At 43.9% G+C, this 23,057-nt stretch overlaps 1 protein-coding gene across 2 annotated transcripts; it reads right to left on the bottom strand.

Annotated features, from left to right (window-relative positions):
- Nucleotides 1-10,226: 10,226 nt before the first annotated feature.
- On the bottom strand, nt 10,227-12,178 carry TMEM174 (transmembrane protein 174). 2 transcript variants are annotated; one of them, XM_037738204.1, is made up of 2 exons: nt 11,505-12,159; nt 10,227-11,317 (listed from the first exon to the last, which is right to left on the bottom strand). In XM_037738204.1, exons 1-2 carry the CDS (start codon nt 12,133-12,135, stop codon nt 11,292-11,294), a joined length of 657 nt encoding a protein of 218 aa, XP_037594132.1. In that variant the 5' UTR covers nt 12,136-12,159; the 3' UTR covers nt 10,227-11,291. The 2 variants fall into 2 exon arrangements, with proteins under 2 accessions (XP_037594132.1, XP_017383121.1); XM_017527632.2 differs by having other exon boundaries at nt 10,669-11,317; nt 11,510-12,178.
- Between the last annotated feature and the right edge of the window lie 10,879 nt (nt 12,179-23,057).

The raw sequence follows: 23,057 nt of genomic DNA, 5'->3' as shown, positions 1-23,057 counted from the left end.
AATTTCTTCAATGTCTGACTTAACAAGAGACAGCCACACTTTTATATCTGCTTCTACATTGACTCTGTTGTAATACAACATCTTGGTTGAATTATATGGAGAAAATCTGGTCTCATGCAGATATGTAGCTGGAAAATATAAAAGTGTTTTAAAAACTTTTTTCAGGTAATTGTGGATATTTTTCTTTGATAATACATGATAATTCATGTGGTAGTTAAAGGTTAGTTGCAATGTAGAATCTGAAACCTATCAATGAATATTTTGTACTCTATTATGATAAAATTCATTGGGGTATCTTTCACAGCTAATGGATTTTAGCCACACATGATATTGCAATATTACATAATAGTTATATGGAAAATGTTTGTTTAATGAATTATGCAGATCTTTCATATGCTGACACATTTCATTGTATAGTTTTTTAAATCACATTTTAAAATATCACCACTGATCTGAAAAGAAAAGAACACTTTCGAGAAGTTGTCAAGCTCATGATGACAAATATAAGTTTTCAAAAATTCTAATTTTTACTTGAAAGGTTGTTGAATGCTATCATTGGCAACTAATACTGTCAGATATTTCTCTTGAAGTGGCAGGCTCACTTTGTTCAGTTTTGAAAAAATATCTACCAAGTATACGTATCTGAATAACTATGGCATATCTGGCAGTCATTTTTCCAAGTAAAAATGGTGTTCCATGAGAAATGTGGCTAGTTCAGCTTGCAACTCACAGAACTGCTTTCCCTCTCAGTAACCATTATAGTCATGCACACAGCAGAAGCATGTTATGTGTACCTCCCATTCCATCACGCAGACTGTTAAAAAGCTATGTACTCAAGGGTTGAGATTTAACAAAACTTTTTACTGCTTCAATAAGAGCATTTCAAAGTAAAACTGGACGTTTGTATTGTACCTCCTTGTGTTTACTCTGAGTGCATGGTGCTGAGGAACAGTTATTGCTAGACAGTTTGGTGCTTGTATTAGTTTCCTGTGACTGCTCTAACAAATTATTACAAACTAGGTGGCTTAAAACAACAGCAATTTATTTTCTCACAGCTCTGGAGGTCAGAAGCCTGAAATCAAAGTGTAAGCAAGGCCACACTCCAACTGGAGGCCCTAGGAGAGCGTCTGTTCCTTGCCTCTCCCAGCCTCTGGTGTCTGCGGCATTCCTTGGCTTGTGGCCGCATCACTCCAGCCTCTGCCTCTGTTTTTACATGGCCCTCTCTTCTTCTGTCTGTAAAGTCTCCTACTGTTTCCTTTTAGGTATACATGTGGTCGCATTTAGGGCCTCCTCCAGATGATCTAGGATCATCGCCCCATCTTCTTAAACTAATCACATCTGCAAAGATCATTTTTACAAATAAGGCAACATTGACAGGTTCCAGAGATTAAGTCCTGATATCTTTGTGGTGTTGGGGTGGGGGGTGGTTGGTGTGCACTTTTCAGTCTGCCACAGTGCTATTGCTGTGATTGGTGCTAAGACACCAGCAGTTTCAGCCACTATTGCTTTTATACCATCAATGCAGATGTCCACACAATCAAGAAGGTAAATAATGTTTTAGAATTATTATTGAATCTGTTTTGACCTTGCAGAACATGCACCCCAATTCCCTCTGCCAAAAACAAACCAAGAAAAATCTCAGGGAGTCCCAAGGACTTATGGACCACAAGTTGATAACTGCTGATGTCAGGGAATAGATGTTAGATATGCAAATAGAATTCTCTGCCTCAGCAGCCTGAAAGGGAGGCTAGTCCTTACCATTCCTTCAAAGTGAGCCCATTATTTTCTGGGTTCACTTTGGGGGAAATAAAAAAGGAGATGTAAGACTCCCTTGTCTCAAATAATGGATAAAGCCATGGGACTACATCACCCTTTAGAATCGAGGTTTTGACAAGACTTCTTTACCTGGGATCCACAGAGCTCCCAAAATGATGAGGATATGCATAGTTCTGGGGAGGAACCAGAGCTCTCCTTGGGTTCTTTAAGAGCTCTGGCCCCTCCAGGAAGAAGGAGAACAAGAGCTGGGGCCCAACAGAGCCCAAGAGAATCGGGACTAGAAAGCCTGCAGGGGAGCATGAGAGCAACTTGAGCCCGCAAAGAGGCTTCACCACGGTCCTGGCATTCCACAGGCAGGCCCAGAATGTTTCTTTGAGTCCTGTTCAGGCTATTGAGAGATTGAGGTGTCCCTCATGGCTGAGGTGGGATGGAACCAGCCCCAGAGAGAGGAGGAGGAGTCCAAGCCAAAGGAACCAGGGGGCCAGGGGGCAGGTGCAGCTGATGTGACCATTGATTCCGAGTTCCTCCCTGCTGTCACCTTCTGCTGAGGAATCAGATTACTTAGGTTACTCTCAGCTTTAGCTCTCAAGGTACAAAGGTGGCGGCTCCCCGTAAATGAATTACTGTCTGCCGGGAGTGAGCACTTTTTCTAGGTGTGGCAGTGAGGGCTGGGTTGGGAAATCTTTCAAAGAAAGACTCACAGGATAATCTGAGCTGACATTCTGTGTGTGTGTTGCTGCGACGCTGTCATTAGCTAGCAGAAGACTTTAGCAACAACATATATACGTGAAATATCATTCATGTACATGAATCCCCGCTCCCTCCCAGGAGGCATTGCATCTATGTGTCCATGTAAAAGTATTATTCATATTACAATGCATTTGTGTCCACATAGATGTCTGCATACATGTCACATTTGTATCTATGTGCCTTATGTGTTTATCTGTGATATATGTAAGCGGCAGCACGATGACACAATGAAAACCTCAGGACTCAAGAAGATGAGGTTAACAGAAGTACACGGAGATAGATCATTTCCTTCTTTTCCTCCTTTATTCTAAAAGTAATTTTATAAATAGGTAATATATGAACATGGTAAAAAAATCATGAATCACCATCAAATAAAGTTAAAAATGAGTCTCTCATCCTCCACCCCAGAAATAATTATCACAGTTCTTATGCATTCTTCAAGAGATATTTCATGTATTTGAAAAAAATGAGTATACACACACATACACATATATAGAGGTATAGATATACATATAAGATGTGTGTGTGTGTGTATCCCATTTTAAATTAGTTATTTTAAACTAGTGAATGGCAGGGTTGGAAAAGGAAAATCTCTATCTTCTCATACTTGGTATATAAGCACAGATTCCAGAGCACATATTTGTTTGCATCTATGATTTACACGTGTGTAGGCTTTGTGATAGAGGGCAAATTTTTTTGTTAAAGAAAACTTCTGGAACCTAGAAAACTAATTTCCTTACCAGATCATCTGGTAATTAATCTTAAAAGCTCAAGACAAACAAAATTCCCTATCTGAGACCTTTGTGGTTTCCCAGAGGCAGGTGAGAATCATTCCCGTGGAGTTGTCTGCACTTTCTGATTTGTCATCAATTCCTTAGGAGCAATCCAGTAAAGGGTTATTTAGTACAGCCCTCTGTTGATTTTATAACCACTTCTGACTGCTTGGGACATAAAACTCTTGATGATTTACAAGCAGTAAGTGGGCAAGAAATTCATAAATCACATTTTATAATAAGGGTGTAAGTGAATACACACACACACACACACTTATTCATATCCACCTTTGGAAGAGGAATCGTAGGTATGTCCAGGAAATATATTCGTTTTTAATTCAAAAGAATTGAGAGCTCATTGGTAAGAGGCCCACAGTCAATAATATCTGAGAGTTAAATTATATCAGGTAATATTTTAATGCAAAGCAAGAGGCTTTGCTCTTGTATTTCTGAAAGAGGAGACTCTGGTTCGTACTTTTGAGATGTTCAAAGGGGTTTTTATGATCCCTGAAGGAAAAAAACAATTTTTTTTTCTGAAAAGCTTTACTGACCATGCCAAAAATGTTGACAATTGCCAAGGTTTCCTGATACTCTTGAAATTATTCTACAACAGATAATTCTCAGCTAAGCAGTCATTTAAAGATCTCTCTTTTTTTCTAAGTCTGGGTTTAGAGAAATCTCTAATAGTAGCCAAAAGTAGGAAAAATATGAGTTTCTAATTCCAGGGGAGTAGTAGAGTTTCAGGGAACTAACAGAGAAGGAGAAAAATCTTGAAAATATATTTTTTTGGAAAGTGAAATTTAATAATTATGAATCTGCTACCATGAATAGTTTGCCAACCATCTGCCTCTCAAAATGTAGTGTAAAACAGAAGTTTAAGATGCAATTAGCAAAATGCAATTCTTATTTGGATTGTGATTCAAAGCAAACAAAGAAAAAAATAAGAGAACGTGGGATAGGGAGAAAATTGGGGAAGTTTGAACACTGATTAGGTATTTGATGACATTCAAAAATCATTGTTATTTTTTAGGTATAATAATGGTGTTCTAATCTTTTCAAGACTATCTTTTAAATATACACAACAAAATATTTTAGGATGAAATTATTTAATGGCTTGAATTTGCTTGTTAAAAATCCAGTTGGGGGAATTGTGAGTGGGGGTATAAATTAAAGAAGATTGGCCACAAGTAGATAATCATTGAAGCTGGAAGACAGACACACGTTTCATATATAGGTATACTTCAGAGATATTGTGGGCTCAGTTCTAGACCACATTATTTGCAAGAAAGCAAATAATGCAATAAAGTGAGTCACACACATTTTTTTTTTGGTTTCCCAATGCATATAAAAGTGTATTTAGGGGTCAGGCATGGTGGCTTACACCTGTAATCCCAACATTTGGGGAGGCCAAGGCAGGTAGATCATTTGAGGTCAGGAGTTCAAGGCCAGCCTGGCCAACATGGTGAAACCTTGTCTCTACTAAAAATACAAAAGTTAGCTAGGTGTGGTGGCAGGTGTCTATAATCCCAGCTACTTGGGAGGCTGAGGCACAAGAGTCTTTTGAACCTGGGAGGCAGAGGTTGCAATGAGCCAAGATCGTACCACTGCACTCCTGCCTAGGCTGCAGAGCAAGATTCCATCTTGGAAAAAAAAAAAAGATATACTTGTCTGTTAAGGGTGCAATAGCATTATGTCTAAAAAAACGTACATACCTTAATTTTAAAGTACTTGATTGCTTAAAAATGCTAATAATCATCTGAGCCTTCAGCAAGTCATAATCTTTTTGCTGGTGGAGGGTCTTGCCTAGATGCTGGCAGCCGGCTGACTAATCAGTATGGTGTTTGCTGAAGGTTGAGGCGGCTGCGGTCATTTCTTAATGTAAGACAACAGTGACACTTGCTGCATAGATGGACTCTTCCTTTCATGAAAGATTTCTCTGTAGCATGAGATGATGTTTGATGGCATTTTACCCACAGCAGAACTCAACTTTCAAAATTGGAGTCAATCTTCTAAAACCCTGCTGCTGCTTTATCAACCAAGTTTGTGAAATATTCTCAATTCTTTGTTGTTATCTCAGCAATGTTCGCAGCATCTTAATCAGAAGTAGTTTCCATCTCATGGAACCGCCTTCTTTGCTCATTCATAAGAAGCAACTTCTCATTCATTCCAGTTTGATCATGAGATTCAATCACTTCTTTAGGCTCCACTTCTAAACCTAGTTCTCTTGCTGTTTCCTTCATGTCTGCAGTTACTTCCTCCACTGAAGTCTCGACCCTTTCAAAGTCATCCAAGAGGACTGGAAGCAACGTCTTCCAAACACCTGTTAATGTTGCCATTTTTACCTCCTCCTACAAATCACAAATGTCCTTAATGGTATCTAGAATGATGAATTCTTTCCAGAAGGTTTTCAATTTACTTTTCCCAGATCCATCGGAGCAATCACTATTTATGGCAGCTATAACCTAATAAAATCCATTTCCTGAGTAATAAGACTTAAAAATAGAAAGCATTCCTTGATCCATGGGCTACAGAGTGAATGTTATCTTAGTGACCATGAAAACAACTTTAATCTGCTTGTACATCTCTATCAGAACTCTTGGGCCAATGAGCAGTAATATTTTTAATGGGATCCTTCTGAGCAGCAGGTGTCAACAGTGAACTCAGAATATTCAGGAAACCATGCTGTCAACAAATGTGCTCTCACTCAGGCTTTGTTGTTTCATTTCTAGAGCACAGGCAGAGTAGATTTAGCATTATTCTTAAGGGCCTTGGGATTTTTGGAATGGTCAATGAGTATTGGCTTCAACTTCAAGTCTCCAGCTGCTATAGCCTCTAACAAGAAAGTCAGCCCATTCTTTGAAGATTTGAAGCCAGGCACTGACTTCCCCTCTCCAGCTGTGGAAGAACTAGATGGTCTTCCAAAAGAAAGCTGTTTTATCTACAGTGAAGGTCTGTTGTTTAGTGCAGCCACCTTCATCCATGATCTTAGCCAGATCTTCTGGATGACGTGCTGCATCTTCTACATCAGCACTTGTTGCTTCGCCTTGCACTCTTATGCCATGGAGATGGCTTCTTTCCTTAAACCTTATGAAGCAACCTCTGCTGGTTTCCAACTTTTCTTCTGCAGCTTCCTCATTTCTCTTAGGCTTCATAGAATTGAAGAGAGATAGGGCCTTGCTCTGGACTAGGCTTTGGCTTAAGAGAATGTTGTAGCTGGTTTCTGTCCAGACCACTCAAACTTTCTCCACATCAGTAATAAGGCTTTTCAATTTCTTGTTATTCATGTATTCACTGAAGTAGCACTTTTAATTTCTTTTGCATTCACAACTTGGCTGACTATTTGGTACAAGAAACCTAGCTTTCAGACTGTCTGGGTTTTCAACACACCTTTCTCACTAAGCTTAATTTCAAGTGAGCTTTTGATATTGAGTAAGAAGCATGCAACTCTTTCTTATGCGTGAACACTTAGAGGCCATTGTGTCGTTATTAGCTGGCCTAATTTCAATACTGTTATGTCTCAAAGAATAGGAAGGCCCAAGGAGAGGGAGAGAGTTGGGAGAATGGCCGGGGGGTGGAACAGTCAGAGCGCATACCTTTATCAAGCAAGCTCCCATCTTCTATGAGCAAGGTTCATGGTGCCCCGAAATATTTACAACAGTAACATTAAAGATCACGGATTGCAGATCACCATGACTGATATAACAATGAAAAAGTCTGAAATGTTGCAAGAATTACCAAAATGTGATGAAGACACACAAAGTAAGCTCATGCTCTTGGAGAAATGGCACTGAGAGACTTGCTCCACATGGGAGTGCCACAAACCTTCCATTTGTAAAAAAAAAAAATCTGCAAAGCACAATAAAATGAGGTCTTCCTGTACTCTTACATTTGTTTGAAATTTTTTACAATGTAAAAAACAACAAAAACAGCTAACAAGCTGGAATGGTTATTTATTATGTATTTGGACATTTTTTCATATACTCATATCACATTTATTATTCAACAGAAACCAAGCATTGGTTGTGTAAAGGGCTCTGAGTGAGACCCTTTAGTGAATGTTGAGTGATGTGAGCTGTAGTCACTTCAGACAGAGCAGGTGATGACAGGTGGGGACACTACTGATATCTAGACCACAGCAGCCTCTGTGATGTGTGCGGGAGCCTCTCTCCTCTTGGTAAGTAAGAAGGTGTCTACCTGTTGGTTACTGTGAGGAGCTTCTGTTTGGGAGACTGGCCACCCAGCAGTATTCAGCTTGGTGCAATCTACTCCACTGATCTAACAGTCATCAAGGCCAGGGGAGCCCCAGTGGTCTGAAGCTGAAAACAGAGACCCAAGCCATCTCTCCAGAAAAAAGGAGGCTTTATTTTTATGCTGTACCTAAAAAAGAAAAAAAAAAGTAAGGAGAGCAGTCAAAGGGCTGGTTTTGTAGCAGAGACCCATGTGGTGAATTTGAAACTTACACCTGTGCTGGCCTGCAGAGCAGAAGGGAACGTGACTGGGATATCTGGGAATCCCTCCACCTCTAGAAGGCACTTCCGAGAGGGCAGGGAATCCAGAGCCTCCTTGCACAAGAAATTGGCCCTCCAGTGGCCCAAAAGGGGGAAAGAAATGTCTGAAGAGCATTGTGAAAGCTTCTTTCCTTTGGTGTCTGGGCCTCATTTCTCAAACCTGGATGATCCCTTTCCTGCTCCATCAAAACCATCAGCTATTTTCATTTGCCCAGTCAAAAGACCCAGCCCAAATTGCTCCTGGGAGATAACAAGTTCTTAAGAAATTCATTTCCTGTAATCAACAAGAACTTTCAGCTTTATTTTTAATTCTGTGTAGATCCCCAGAGTATGCCCACCACATGACCCCTCTGCAGGCTGAGGATGGAGGGGAGGGGAAGAATGGCTCCTGATATTCTGGTCACTGTGCTCTGAATGTCACCAGCAAAGTGACTATCATACTGGTATGTATCCTCTGGGTCTTGCCCTAACCAGTCAATGTGCAAAATCTGATTGCGGCTCCCTCTTCAGAAAGACACTTTCATGGCTTCCCAATTGCTCTTCACACAAAGCCTAAAATGTTTGACAAATCTGACAAGGTTGACCAGGCCCCGTGGGTTCTGGCCCAGACACCAAACCTTCAGGTACCCACCCAGAGCCTCCTCTGATAATCTAAGGGAGAAGAGCATAGCCAGGAGCTGGACTCCAATCAGTGTCCCCAGATCATAGTTTTCCATGATTCACCCTGAGATACTGAGTGAAAAAATGATAAAAGGCAAATATCTGGACAACACACCAGAAACTCTGTTGGGAATGAATCCTGCTGGTCAGAGACGTTGCAAGGACCTGGTTGGAAGTCAGGGTTTAGGAGCCACTCAGTGGGCTTCCCATCAGGTTCGCCCCTGAAATTTCCAAATAAAGAAATAAAGACAGCATGGGTGATTGTCTCAAAGCAAGAAAATTGGTGGGTGTTATTTTTAGGTTACTGGAAGGCAGCTCTGTTTGAGGGTCGTAGCAGTAGAAAAATAAAAAGGTTTACACAGCCTGCAAAATGCCTCCTAATACTGCCTCCCACATGGGGCTCTGCCAGGTCCCTCCCTCCTGCCCTCTCCTCTTTGTCTGGTAGACAGCCACTCTTCCCTTTAGCTCTTAGCACAGACACCACAGGTCCACAGACACCTGTCACTTAGATGTCTCTGTGAACAGTGCTCCCTGGAATTTTGCAAGGCAGTGACCCTGACTTCACTTTCCCAAGGAAGCCTCATGACCCTTTGATGAGTCCAAATTTCTCTTAGGGCTACAGGACCTCTCAGTGGCATCAGAGGATAATCAATAAATAATTAATACAGATAATGAATCTGTATCTTTCTCCCCCACTAGACTTCTAGATTAGAGGCTCTGCAAGGACAAAGCCATGTCTGTTGTCTTGTTGGTGGAATTTTTCAGTTATATTTCCATTTGATGGGCCTGGGCCTGACACAGAATAGATGCTCAATAAATAAATGTTGCACTAGTGGACAAATTTTCATTTTCTGATCCCTGACTGATGTGGGCCCAACTCCTACCTCAAGCTCTAGAGTCATTAGCCCTGAAGCCCTCTCTCTGAAAGTATAAATGACCTCTACATCAGCACTTTTCCCTCTGTCTTGGAACAAGAAGTGTTAGTTTCCAGAGCTAACCACCACCCCAACCCTCCAGGCCACCTCCCTGCATATCTGACTCCAGTCATCTCCAAGTCAAACTGGCTGCCCTCCCTCCCCAGCTGCACATGGGGATGTCCTTTCCTAGCAGCGTCTTCTTTTCTGAGTTACTTTTGATATTCACTGTCGCCCAAATCCATGAACATGAAATTGTGGAGTGGGTGAGGATGGCAGGGGTTGGGGGCAGATGGTGAGAGAGGCACTCAAGATAAGGGTGGCATGAGGGGTCCGAAGTGTCATCTGCTGGTCAGCATGCCACTGGTGATGTTCAGTCAGGTGCTTGTCACCAAACTTCTTCTCCAAACCCAATGACCCTCGGCTAGGGGCCCAGTGTCTCAGGGATCTGTGGAATGTAAAGCTAGTTTGTGTAAATGGAATCATTTTCACCTGTCACCTATCATCAAACATGAAAGTGGGTGGGAAAAGGTTTTTTCCCTAAGATATAACATAAATGACAACGATAATATACCAAGCTTACTTCACTCATATCCTTGGAAAGCTAGATACTTCTGATCAAAGTTAGCAACAGTCGCTCCATATACATACATGATATCAACATTGTTTAAAGGATTGCTAAATCCTATGTCTTTTTTGGGATGTGCCAACCTTACTTTGAGTGGCCTTGCCTTTGAAACCCAAAGCAAAGATTTTCTTTTAAAACCTAGTGGTTTTAAACTGTCTCTTCCGAAGTCTGTGAGTCAGTTTCAGTTGCTTATTACACAGACAAATTCAGAGAGATTAAGGACACCAAAGTTTTTTAATGAAGAGGATGAGTTTCTTTTAGTCACAGGAATTGTTTTCATCATATAATTGCCCATGTGTTGACATGGCAGCTCTGCTCTGTCTCGCTCCACCAACCTGCGGGTGCTTAGGGAAGTCCTGTATTCTGTCAGCCTCTGGGCCCAGTGAGTTCATGCCTGGCACCCTGGCACAGGTCCCAACCTGGGGTGGACCAAGAGCCCACCCACGTACATCACACGTCAAGCTTCAGCCTTGCAGAAGAGAACAGCAGCCGCCAAGGATCACTGTGACTCAGTGATCAGGGAAGGATTTATTCACAGCCTTATCCTATTATGATCTGTTTTGTATAATTTAGCCAACTATCCAATACCATTCTGACAGAAGACATGCTTTGTTTTATTTCATTGGCTTACTGGTTTTGTTTTGTTTTGTTTTATAGCCTTAAGGTATCCAGAGTCCTCAGAGAAGCCAGACGGCAGCCAAGTTGTTTGGGATAAATGAGTCTGCTTTGGTCTGGAGGACTGCCACTGGGAAATCTGCAGCTGAGCCTGCTTTCTCTTCCCTGCTTCCTTCCCACCCGACTCTTCCCTCTGTGGAAACTCCAAAAGTCTTAGAAGTCGTGATTTTTCCATTGGCTGCTGGAGTTAAAATTGAGCCACCAGTGCCTTCCTACCGGGGAAGGGGAAAGGTGGTGGATGAAAAGGTGAAATTCCTGCTCCTGAACCTTACACAGGAGATTCCTTACCCGTGGGAATTTGAAACTGTTCCAGAGGAGAATTTCCCCAGCCCAGCCTAATTTTTACCAATCTGAGACCCTGCACCTCCCATTTCCCCTTTCTATTTGTTGAATGATCTCTATCAGGCTGCCCGAGCTGCGCTGCTGTAACTTCTGAAGGTCACATAGAGCACCACAGTTGTCAGGTAACAATGATGGAAACACTTGCTCCCTGAGCTGAGCATTATATTATTGTATCAGAATAGTCTCTAGCGAGGGAGAGAGTATATTTCTTCATAAGGGGGAGGAGAGAAGCAGGCACAGGCCTCCTCTTCCAGCTGTATCTCTTCTAGTTGTTCAGCATCAGGACTGGGCCTGAAATATGAGCAGAAAACACAGGTACATTATGGTCCAAAGCACCACTCACAGATCAAGGCTGCCATTGTGGGCAACAGGCTAAGCAGAGATTCACCTTCTCCCAACACCTTATTCATAGACCAAACACAGCCACATATTATTAACAGAGATGGCTAGAAGGAGAGCATTCCCCCAGCAGACACGCCATACCTGTCATTTCCACCATCCATGAAAGAAGGGCAGCCCTCATCAACCACAAATGCAGCGTTATCTTGAGGGTAGATGGTGTAGTATTGAGGAGGACCCGGCATGGCAGCTGCTACCCCTCCAGAGGATATGAGGCCGCAGGGGCTCACCACAGACTGCAGGTAGCTGGTATTTATCCCCATAGGCTCTGGAGAACCATAAGGAGGAGGGATGTACTGCACCACAGTGGCCCCATGGAAGGTGATGGGTTGGTTGATGCCAGTGAAAACAAATGATTGTCCTCCTGGTGTCTGTTCCGAGTCCAGGACCCTTTCCTCACTTTCTTTGCACAACTGGCAGGAGAGCATTTTGAACTTGCACACAGCAATCAGGATGAATGTCACCCCAACCGACAGCAGGATAGGCCCAAGGAGCTGGGTCCATTCAAAGTGGGAGACACCGTGGTATTTGATCCAGCCCATGACAGTGAATGTGATCCCCACCAGTCCCAGAAAGATGCCTGAGAAGAGCAAGGTCGCCCCCGCCTTGTCATCATCGGACACCTGGATGTCAGCCGTGCTGGGTGTGTAAGGAGTGACGGAAAACACATTGACAGGGAAGTCCTCCAAGCGGCCGCTGCCCTGCTCCATTGCTTCTTGTGGGCTCACCCTGCTTCTTAGAGGGGAGAGGATTGTGAGAGCCAAGAAATCACAGGTCCAAATTAGTTATAGAAGAACTTAGGGCTTCTGTGCTTAACAGAGCATAACACACAGAGGGCTGGACCTTGTTTAGAAGAATAAAGGTCTGAGAAATGAAGCCTGAAGTTTTCTCATGTATTGTCAACAAGTGGAGGTCTCTGTTTTGTAAGTCAATGACAAGCTGTCTCTCTTATTCACATTCATTCATTCACACATCTTATTCCAGGAGGTGCTTTTTTCTTTTTCTTTCTTTTTCTTTTTTTTTTTTTAGACTGAGTCTCACTCTGTCACCCAGCTGGAGTGCAGTGGCTCACTGCAGCCTCAACCTCCTGGCTCAAGCGATCCTCCTATCTCATCCTCTCCAGTAGCCAGGACTACAGGCATGTACCACAATGCTCAGCTAACTTTTGAAAATTTTTTGTAGAGATAGGGTCTCACTATGTTAACCAAGCTGGTCTCAAACTCCTGGACTTAAGCGATTCTCCCACCTTAGCCCCACGAGGTACTTTTCTATAGAAATTTAAGACACTGCTATAAGACCCTGTATTTAATCTACCAAACACAGGTTTGGAGAAATGGTAGAGCTCCCTCCAGGGCCTCCAGCAGTGAATGGGGCCCTTAATGTATCCACACATGCACAGGAGCCTAACCTGATTTTCCTAGTGGGTCAGCTCATTAGGAATCAACAGACACCTATTGATTGACTGCATGTGTATTCCTACCTACTTTAGGAACCCCTAGCTGTGATGATACTTATACTTTAATAACAGTTCTCACAAAGCTCTGAGATCCTATTTTTTTATAACCAGCCCTACATGCCTTTTGCTTTCCGCATTTGGGAAGTCATTACAGCCTTGGGAGAAGAACAACATTATATGAAACCTTTTTATGCGCTGCATCATTGCCAAGGATTGAATAAACATCAGGTGTAACCTGACTCACTGTGACACAGGCTTCTGACCCTCCCTCCATGGCAGCCACCCAGTTCCTGGTCTCCAATTTGAAACAACCAGCTGTGTTTTGGAGCCTGCTATGTTTTGCAACCAAACCCAAGTTGATGTAGAGAGGACAACTTGATCTTCAATAACATAATCTGTCATTCATGACTGTAGAACTTCCAAACAGCCCCATGAGTTTCCTCCTCCACAGAATAATAACTGTAGCCTTCTTCCCTTCCTAGACAGATTTTATCCAAGCAGATGCCCTCTGCAGTAGTTAAATATTATATTAGCTTCTTTTCACAGAATTGAGACAAATAAATGCTTCCAAAGCATTTGTGACACTGGCCTTAAAGGAAATTGCAGGCAATGATTCATTTGCTAGATGCATTGTGGTTTATAATTAAGAAGGACTGTGCTTCTTACTAACACTTTGTATATCTACTTCCAGACATTTTTTTCTTGTGCAGCTTCACACATCTCGAAAAAATGGAATCTCATTAAACTTTATTTTTCTGGCCAGGTAGAGTGGCTCACACCTGTATTCTCAGCACTTTGGAAGGCCAAGGCAGGTAGATCACTTGAGGTCAGGAGTTCGAGACCAACCTGGCCAACATGGTGAAACCCAGTCTCCGCTAAAAAGAGTGGTGGCAGGCGCCTGTAATCCCAGATACTCGGGAGGCTGAGGCAAGAGAATTGCTTGAACCCAGGAGGTGGAGGTTGCAGTGAGCCAAGATGGCGCCACTGCACTCCAGCCTGGGCAACACAGCAAGACTCTGTCTCCAAAATAAAATAAAAGTTATTTCTCTTCAACTCACCTTTTTACCTAATAGCTGATGTCATCTTTCCCAAATTCATACAATTTTAGTTTTTAATATTTTGACAAGAATGAGTGATGCAATTATAGCTGGAAGTTTCTTAAACAAGCAATACAAAGATATCAAACAGATATGAAAAACTAAGTTCATTTTCTTCACAATAATAAAATCCATAATTTGAGTAAGAATTCAGGGTAAACAATTTTTAAAGCTTTATGAATGCATTGCTTTGGCAAGTCTCTGGGAAAACAGCCTTAAATCTGAGTGGGGAGAGTATAACCTGACACAACCTCTTTTTTGGGGAGTTGGCAGTATTTACTGCCAAAAATCAAATGCACATACAATAGAATTAAAGAAGCTACAAATATCTTCTAGGAAGGTAACCTATGTATTTACAATAGACATTGTACAAAAGGATACTTTAGCAGAATAGACAATGAATCACTGTCTGTACTAACAAAGTACAGGGCTGGGAACCCTACACGTCCATTAATAGTGGACTGCTTAAATAACTTACAGTGCTAAAATAGAAGGTACTCTCCCACTGTCAAGGAGCAAGTCAGGTCTACATGAACAGGTATGGAATAATCTCTAAGCTGTGTTATTGGTTAAAAAAGAAAGCAGAGTGAGTACTGTAGTGTGTTTATTATGCTATTATTTGCAAAGGGGAAGATGTACACGTCATTGAATGTGTGTGCATAAAATGTCACTGAAAGAATACAAAATAAATTTGTCAAAAGAAATGAGAGGGTGTTCCAGTTATCTACTGCCATATAACAATCCACTCACACTTTTGTGGCTTAAAACAGTTCTGTGGCATGGCTGAGTTTTGTCGGGCAGTCAGCTAGGGCTGCCAGCACCTGTAAGCTCACCTGAGCCGGATGTCAAGATGGTTCACTCATGTGACTGATAGCTGATGCTGGAAGCTCCGCTGGCTCATCAACCAGAGCAGTCACCTGTGTCTTTCCATGTGGTTTCTCCCGGCCAAGGGACCGGGCTTCAAGAGGAAGTGTCTTAGGAGCAAGTGCTCCTGGGGTCCCAGGTGGAAGCTGTGAGGCATCTTACGACCTGGCTTTGGAAGTCCCAGAATATCACTCTCATTTCATTCTATTACTCAAGCAAGTCACTGAAACAACCCAGATACAAAGGGAAATAAATTAGATTCTTCCTTTCTACAGTTGGAATGTCAAGGTCACATTGCAGAATAACACTTGGGAGAGGAGATATGATTGCCTTTCTCTCTGGAAAATACAATCTTCTGCAGAGGAATATTTACTTTTCACTGTTCAGTCTGTGATACTGCTTGAACTTTCGTCCACGTGGACATGCAAATATAATCCAAGATTTTAGATCAACCATGTTTATATATTCATTCACTTGTGGCTGGTTAGTAACCTCATCCTTCTCTACTGGAAAGTTTTCAGTGAGTCCCCAGGTGGTAACACTCTGTAGTAATCATCAATAATGGCAGGTTCTGAATTTTTCTGAGTTTCTTACATATTGTCACTGCTTTTCAGACTTACACATCAAGCTTCCTGTTTTTAACCACCAATCCACATTCCCAGTTAAAAATTGTAATTTTGACCTGATTGTAGTTTAAAAAGATGAATAAAGAATGACAGTATAACCACAAAAACAGAGTTTTCAGAGGTTATCAGAGAACTGTGGTGGGAAGTGAAACTAAGCGTGGTCGTATAGGTCTGAACAACTCATTTGAATGAACACATTGCGGTTGGAAGTAAATTGCTTTGTGGAAGCTGTGTGTGTATGTGATTAAATGTTTTTTTCAAAAGTTTGGTAAAGTTCCAAATCCAAGTTTCAAAATCTGTCTGCTCAGGCTGTGATCCTGCAGGGTGATCTATGGGCCATATTCACTTTGATCAGACTACAGACAGAACACTACCAGGTTCTCTGATAAAAAAGGACCAAAATATTTCAACAACTTTATAGCACATAAAAAGCAAAATAAAACAAAACAAAGCCACAAGCTTGGATGACATGGAAAGGCGGGAACCTATATGTTTTGCTTGCCAGTACATGTCTCAAAACCTTTCAAGATTTCAAAAATTCCAAAGAATGTCTTCCCAAACATTTAGGTAAAAATGGTACCAAGTGGCCCCCCCTACGCTGGTGCACCGCGGGAGTGGGAGGTTCAGGAAAGGGGGTTGGGGAGAAAAGATAGACGCCACAGGAAGGGACCTGGACATTCTTCTCTGCACTGTAGGACCCTGTCAATGGCCACCATCACCTCACAATCCTCAGATTATCAATAAAAGCAGAAAAGATCTGGACAAAAAAATCAGGCTCCAGAGGAAAGTGGTTCAGGGTCCAGGTGGATGTGAGAGGAACACAGTCAGGATGCACAGCCTTCTGGGAAGCCTTCTAAGAAACCCAGGTGCTAGACCTCTCCTGGTGTCCAGCATAAGGCAGGGACGTCCTCCATGATATTCCTCCAGTCATTAGGGTTAGATCAGTGATAGCAGGCAGATATCATGGCAAGGGGTGACTACGGTCAGAAAGCCACACCCTGCCCAGCTCTGTACCTCTGTACCTTCACAGGGCCACAGTTGCAGACCTACAGGGAGAATGAACGAGGATGGGGTGACCTATGCCACTTGGCCCCACCCTCTCAAGGATGTGCAGCAAGAGAATCCATGCACAGTAAGGACCTGGATAGAGCAGACATGGAACTTCAACCCTAAGAGTAGAATCTCTATTTAAATGAGCATCAGGTGTCTGTAAGCCATTTAGGGGGAATATTTGGGGGAAATCTCAATTATAGGAATTATCTATGCACCTGTTATATTTACTTGAATTGTGTTGGACCATGGCAGCCTCAAGATTATATTCAACTGTTACAACAAAATGACAGGGTGGCTGAATCATGACTATGCTATTATTAGCTATGAAATGGCCATGTTGAAAATCAGAACTGTCCCCTCATTCTTCAGATTTTATTTTATCTCAAAAATAACAAGAGTCTGGGTGTGGTGGCTCACAGCTGTGATCCCAACAATTTGGAGGTTGAGGTGAGTGGATCACTTGAGCCCTGGGATTTGAGATCAGCCTAAGTGACAAGGTGAAACCCCGTCTCTACAAAAAAAAAATTACAAAAGTTAGCCAGGCGTGCTGGTGTGTGTCCTGTAATCTCAGCTACTTGGCAGCAATGAGCTATGATCATGGCCACCACCCTCCAGTCTGGGTGACAGAGTGAAACCCTGTCTCAAAAAAAACAAAACAAAAAACAATAACAAGGATATTTGAGGTGGCAATCATTGCTGTAGAGAGTGTGGGTTCTGTGCCTTTACACCATCTTCTTGTTTGAATGTCCTGATATCCTCGTGAGGAGCAGCGCCTCTGTTCTACAGATGATTAATCTTAAACAGGAAAGTAGGTTATTTGATTTAGTGGTAGTGCAGGAGGACAATCTGTTTTCCTAAAGTGTTTTTAAACTGCTCGTCCATGAAGGGCATGCACCTGCAGGCAAGCGATCCGCCTGCGTTCCCGAGCGAGGCTGGTGTCTGCTGAGGTCGATTGGGTAGGCAGTTTCCTGGGTGTCCTGACAACCTTTAGATTTTTTCCCCAGTTGTGATGATTTGAATGTTTGTCCCTTCCAAAACACATGTTGAACTTTGATCCCCAGTGTTAGAAATTGGGTCTAATGGGAAGTGTTTTGGTCATGGGGGGGTCCCTGATGAATAAATAATGCCTTCCTTTTAGGGGTGAGTTCTCACTCTATTAGTTCCCTCAAGAGCTGGTTGTTAAAAGAGCCTGGTGCCTCCCCACTGTCTCTCCTGCTTCCTCTCTTGCCGTGTGATCTCTGCACACATGAGTTCCCTGTCTTCTTTCATGAGTGGAAGCAGCCTGAGGCCCTCACCAGACCACCCTGTCATCAAAATTGTAAGCCAAATAAAATTTTCTTCATAAATTAGTCAGCCTCAGATATTCCTTTATAGCAGCACCAAATGCACTCAATACCAACTGAACTGAAAATCACCTTGATAGAGCTGGAATTTCAGTCATGGCCACTGCCATTTCCAGCAAATGATAAGGTGAGCCTCCCAGAGGCCCAGCTCTTGGTGTGAGAAGCTTCTGGATGGGGTAGGTCTGCACTGGGCAGTGGCATGCTTCTGGGCTCCAGGACTGATGTACTTGTAGGTTAGTTTCTATCACAGCATAACCACACGCTTAGAGACTTAAAACTACATTCATTTATTGGTTCTGCAGGTCAGGCATCCTTCCGTATGATCTGGAGGCTCAAGAAATAATCTGTTTCCAAGCTCATTCAGGCTGTTGGCAGAATTCGGTCCTATGCAACATAAGACTAAGGTCCCAATTCCCTGCCAAGGGTTACTTTCTGATCCTAGCAGCACCCCACATTCCTTCTCACATGGGCCGCTCCATCTTCAAAATGGCAATAGTGCTGCAAGGCTGGCCAAGATCTTGAGCTTCAAGTCTCTCTGATTTCCCCTTTCTGCCTTACTCTTCTGCCCCAATAGCTATAAAATGTTATCTGGCTTTAAGGACTCGTGTAATTAAATTATACCCACCCACATACTCCCTTATTGTGGGTCCACCGTGCTATATTATATGACACTATCACAGGGATGATACCACATGTTCTCGGGCTTTGAGGGATAAAGGTGTGGGATGTTTTTGTAGGGGAGAGCATTTTTTAGAATGCTGCCTGCCACATCCTGGTTCTGTTGCTGAGAACTAAAGAGAGTAAAGGACAAGTGATGCTGCTAAGAGTGACCTAGGGGGCATGTTTGTCCAGGCTTCATCAACGTTGCTAAGCACGTTCAAGTAACAACCCTGCAGTGAGTCTTGCAGGTCTTCAGGTGTCCAGTTTATTCTACTGCAGCGGTTCTCCAAGTAGGGGCCAGAACCAGCAGCAGCAACAGCACCTGGGAACTTGTTAGAAATAGACATTTTGTGCCCCACCCTCAGTCTACAGAATTAGAAACTCTGGAGACGGAGCCAGAGGTCTGTGTTTCAGCCAGTCCCTTGGGTGACTCTGTTGCTTGCTCAAGTTTGAAAGCTATTTCTCTAAAGTCCGCAGTTTCCTTTTTTGTGGAAGTAAAAGTTGGGGAGGAGTCAGATAGGTAATCTCTAAAATGACTTCGATTTCTAACGACCTATGATTTGGGAATATTATAGAAACGATTACACTGTCGAGACCAAAGGATGCACGTGTATGTCATCATGTGTGTGTGTGTGCTTCCATGCATGTCACGGGTGTGTGTGTGTGTGTGTGCTTCCATGCATGTCACAGGTGTGTGTGTGTGTGTGTGCTTCCATGCATGTCACGGGTGTGTGTGTGCTTCCATGCATGTCACGGGTGTGTGTGTGCTTCCTTGCATGTCACAGGTGTGTGTGTGTGTGTGTGCTTCCATGCATGTCATGGGTGTGTGTCTGTGTGTGTGCTTTCATGCATGTCATGGGTGTTTGTGTGCTTCCATGCATGTCACAGGTGTGTGTGTGTGCGCGTCCATGCATGTCACAGGTGTGTGTGTGCTTCCTTGCATGGCACAGGTGTGTATGTGTGTGTGTGTGCTTCCATGCATGTCATAGGTGTGTGTGTGCTTCCATCCATGTCACAGGTGTGTGTGTGTGTGTGTGCGCTTCCATACATGTCATGGGTGTGTGTCTGTGTGTGTGCTTTCATGCATGTCATGGGTGTGTGTGCGCTTCCATGCATGTCACAGGTGTGTGTGTGTGTGTGTGCTTCCATGCATGTCACGGGTGTGTGTGTGTGTGCTTCCATGCATGTCACAGGTGTGTGTGTGCTTCCATCCATGTCACAGGTGTGTGTGTATGTGTGTGTGTGTGCGCACGCTTCCATGCATGTCACGGTTCAGAGTATCGACTCTGGAGTCTTTTCTATTATCAAATCCTGGCTTCTGTAATCACTAGCTATGTAAATGGGTCAGCTGCTTAGACTCATTGAGCCTCAGTTTCCTCATTTGTGAATGATGGGACCTACATCGTAAGGTTATCAGGATCAAGTGAGATGGTACAAAGAACACGTAGCGTAGTAAGTGCAATGACTCTCGGCTATAATTATTTCGTCCTGTTCGGTTTCTGGAAACTCTCTTTGAGTGCTTGAGGAGCTGAGTCCATGGTGGGCTAAAGGACCCAGGCCTTTGTCAGGAGGCCTGAGGGCAGCCTGGGAGTCCCAGACGCTGCCTGGGGACTGAGGATGAGCTGTTCCAAGATCCGAAGGCAGAAGCGAACCTTCTCTGATTCCTAGCGTCAGCTTAAGTCCTGTCACTGCAGCGCAAGACATCTCAGTAAAGCGTGTGCATATAATCCCACAGCCGCCTTGGTCTCCTCTGAGAAGATGGTGCCATCCAAGGCGGAAAGCACATATCTGAACGCCGCATCGACCAGCTGTGGTGAGGGGCTGGGAGCTCTCAGGGACCTTTGCTGTGTTTTTGTTATATTTGTTATTTTGGGGTTTTGTGTTTTATTAATGTTTTTGTTTTACATGTTCAAAGGAACAGAAATAGTTAAGGGCTGGAATAGAGCCAACATGTGCCTCTATAAAGCTGAGGCCAGGAGGTGCGTCACTGGGGGAACATAAAGCAACCCCGCCCCTGCCCTGGCCCACAGGCCTCGCCAGTGGAGCTGCCAGGGGTCCTGCTGGAGCTTACTGAGAGGCCTGAATGGAGATGAAGACCTTGGGAGCCCGAAGTGTGGGAGAGGAAAACAGCCTCCTTGCGCAGGCCGCTGTCCTCCAAGGGGAGGTGGGCTCCTCTCTGCCTGCTGGGCAGTTGCCTGTGGCACTGAGACAGTGAGCAAGGGGAGGCACAGACCACCCAGTGTGAATCGCTGCTGCCTGAATGGAATCTGTTCTCCCAGCCATAGGCAGGCAGAGCCAGGAGGGGCTACTCCACAGCTGCTTCCCACCCGCGGCCCGTTCCCAGGCTCCACATGGCTCCCCAGCCTCAATGCCACCAAGAGAGCTGCTCAGCGAGGCGCTAGCCGCTCTGCTAAGAACCACAGAACGCTCCGGGCTGGATGCGGCTCATCTCCTGCACCTCCTCAGAGCCACAGAGACTGGCCGCCCGGGGACGGGTCTTCCGATTTGGGTTCAATCTCTGGCTGAGGTCTTAAACAGCTTTTCTGTGCCTGATGAAATATGAGTGAGAGCCCGGGAAGTCTTCCTGCCTCCTCTTGGAGAATGTCTGCTAGCTCCACACAGGAGGTAAGCTCCTCCCGGAAGAGGGCATGGGAATTCGGCTTCAGAGTTTTGGCTTCAAAGACAGCCTCATAGTTTTAAGAGTAGGCCCAAAGATGTGTTCACAACGGCTCTTGCCATCCAGTACTTCATTTATTCCTCTTTAATGTCTCTACATATTAATCCATTTGGGTCCCTTCATGCAGACCAAAGTTGTCCCACGTTGGACTAATGCATTCTTGTCCCCTTGGTCCCCTCTAACAAGCCCACCAATAATTTGATTCAAAGTAGAAGAACTTTGGATAACAGAGCGTTCTGCAATACTAAACAAGGCTCATAAGTGCCGCTCTGGAAGGAGCCTTAAAGACCAGCAGTCAGCACCACAGAGGCATTTTTAAATGGTGCTGAGTAAGAAACGTTAGGAAGCAAAAGAGGACTATAACAGAATGTAATACATGTACATTTTAAATAAATACACAAAATAATACTCATACCTTAGAAGACGAAATACCTATTCAAGAATTAATCTTTCACATTGATGTAGTGGCCTACTGAGAAGAAAGGGATTAGTGCTGAGAATGAAGAAAGAGGGAGGGAAGGAGGAAGGAAGGAAGGAGGGAAGGGAGGAAGGAAGGGAGGGAGAAAGGAGGGAAGGAAGAAAGGAAGGGAGGGAGGGAAGGAAGGGAGGGAGGAGGGAAGGAAGGGAGGGAGGAGGGAAGGAAGGGAGGGAGGGAGGAGGGAAGGAAGGAAGGAAGGAAGGAGGGAAGGAAGGAAGGAAGGAAGGGAGGGAGGAAGGAAGGAAGGGAGGGAAGGAAGGGAGGGAGGAGGGAAGGGAGGGAGGAGGGAAGGAAGGGAGGGAGGAAGGAAGGAAGGGAGGGAGGAGGGAAGGAAGGAAGGAAGGAAGGAGGGAAGGAAGGAAGGAAGGGAGGGAGGAAGGAAGGAAGGGAGGGAAGGAAGGGAGGGAGGGAGGAGGGAAGGGAGGGAGGAGGGAAGGAAGGGAGGGAGGAAGGAAGGAAGGGAGGGAGGAGGGAAGGAAGGGAGGGAGGAAGGAAGGAAAAAGGAAAGGAAGGAAGGAAGGAGAGAGGGAGGGGAAGAAAGGGAAATGGGAAAGGAAGGGAGGGGAAGGGAGGGAAGGGAACTGGGAAAAAAGGAGTAGAGGAGAGGGAAGAATTTACTTTAAATGATGATAGCAGATTGTATCTTGAAGAATATGAAGTCACTCTAACATAAGTTAAAAAGAAAGCAAGCCTTAAATTAAACCTTTCATTTTACAGGTGGAGAAATTGAGACTCAGAGAGATGACCTGTTTGCTGCTGGGATTTTATTGCTGCTCAGTGGCAGAAGCCAGGCATTTGACTTCCAGTTCATGCTCTTTCTACTGCATCAAACTGCTACATGTATACTTAGAATACATCACTTCCTTCTCTTCTAATAAGTAATTCATCTAAGTATAGTTTTAACTAGAGTGGTTGATCATTGCTGGCCCAATTCATGGTCCCTTTCCCAGAGAAGCCACCTACTCCTCCAGAAAGACTGAGGCCTTGCTGGACACCAGGTGACCCGGATCACCTTCTCTTGGCCAGTGGGCCTGAGATGGGCACCTGATGCAAGAGCAGCCCTTCTGTAGACAGGAGGCTAAGATGTGTTTTGGTAGCTAAGGTAAAGATTTTGAAGCGGCATCATTCATCTCGGCTAATAACCAAGGTTTGTTGCCGCACGCCAAGGAAATCAAGGACAGGAACACACAAGGGGTGAGGTTAAGAGCAAAGGTTTAATAGACAAAAGAAAGAGAAAAGTTCTTTCTCCTGCAGAGAGGGTCTCCCAAGCAGAGCTTCCAGTTTCATGGTGAAATGCACAGAGTTTAATTTTTTTATTTTAACCGTGTGACATATGCTTCATTTAATCATATCATTTCCTTTATCATTTTGAAATTTA

The sequence above is a fragment of the Cebus imitator genome, unplaced genomic scaffold (assembly GCF_001604975.1).
Source record: "Cebus imitator isolate Cc_AM_T3 unplaced genomic scaffold, Cebus_imitator-1.0 Scaffold50, whole genome shotgun sequence".
Taxonomy (NCBI): domain Eukaryota; kingdom Metazoa; phylum Chordata; class Mammalia; order Primates; family Cebidae; genus Cebus; species Cebus imitator.
Note: the sequence above shows the minus strand (reverse complement) of the source record. Positions and strands in the feature narration are given on the sequence as shown.

Excerpts from the sequence above, each read along its gene's own strand:
- TMEM174 (XM_017527632.2), bottom strand. The coding sequence starts at position 12,135 with ATGGAGCAGGGCAGCGGCCGCTTGGAGGACTTCCCTGTCAATGTGTTT. Across the intron at positions 11,318-11,509 it reads ATGGATGGTGGAAATGACAG|GCCCAGTCCTGATGCTGAAC; the intron begins GTATGGCGTGTC and ends CTCATATTTCAG.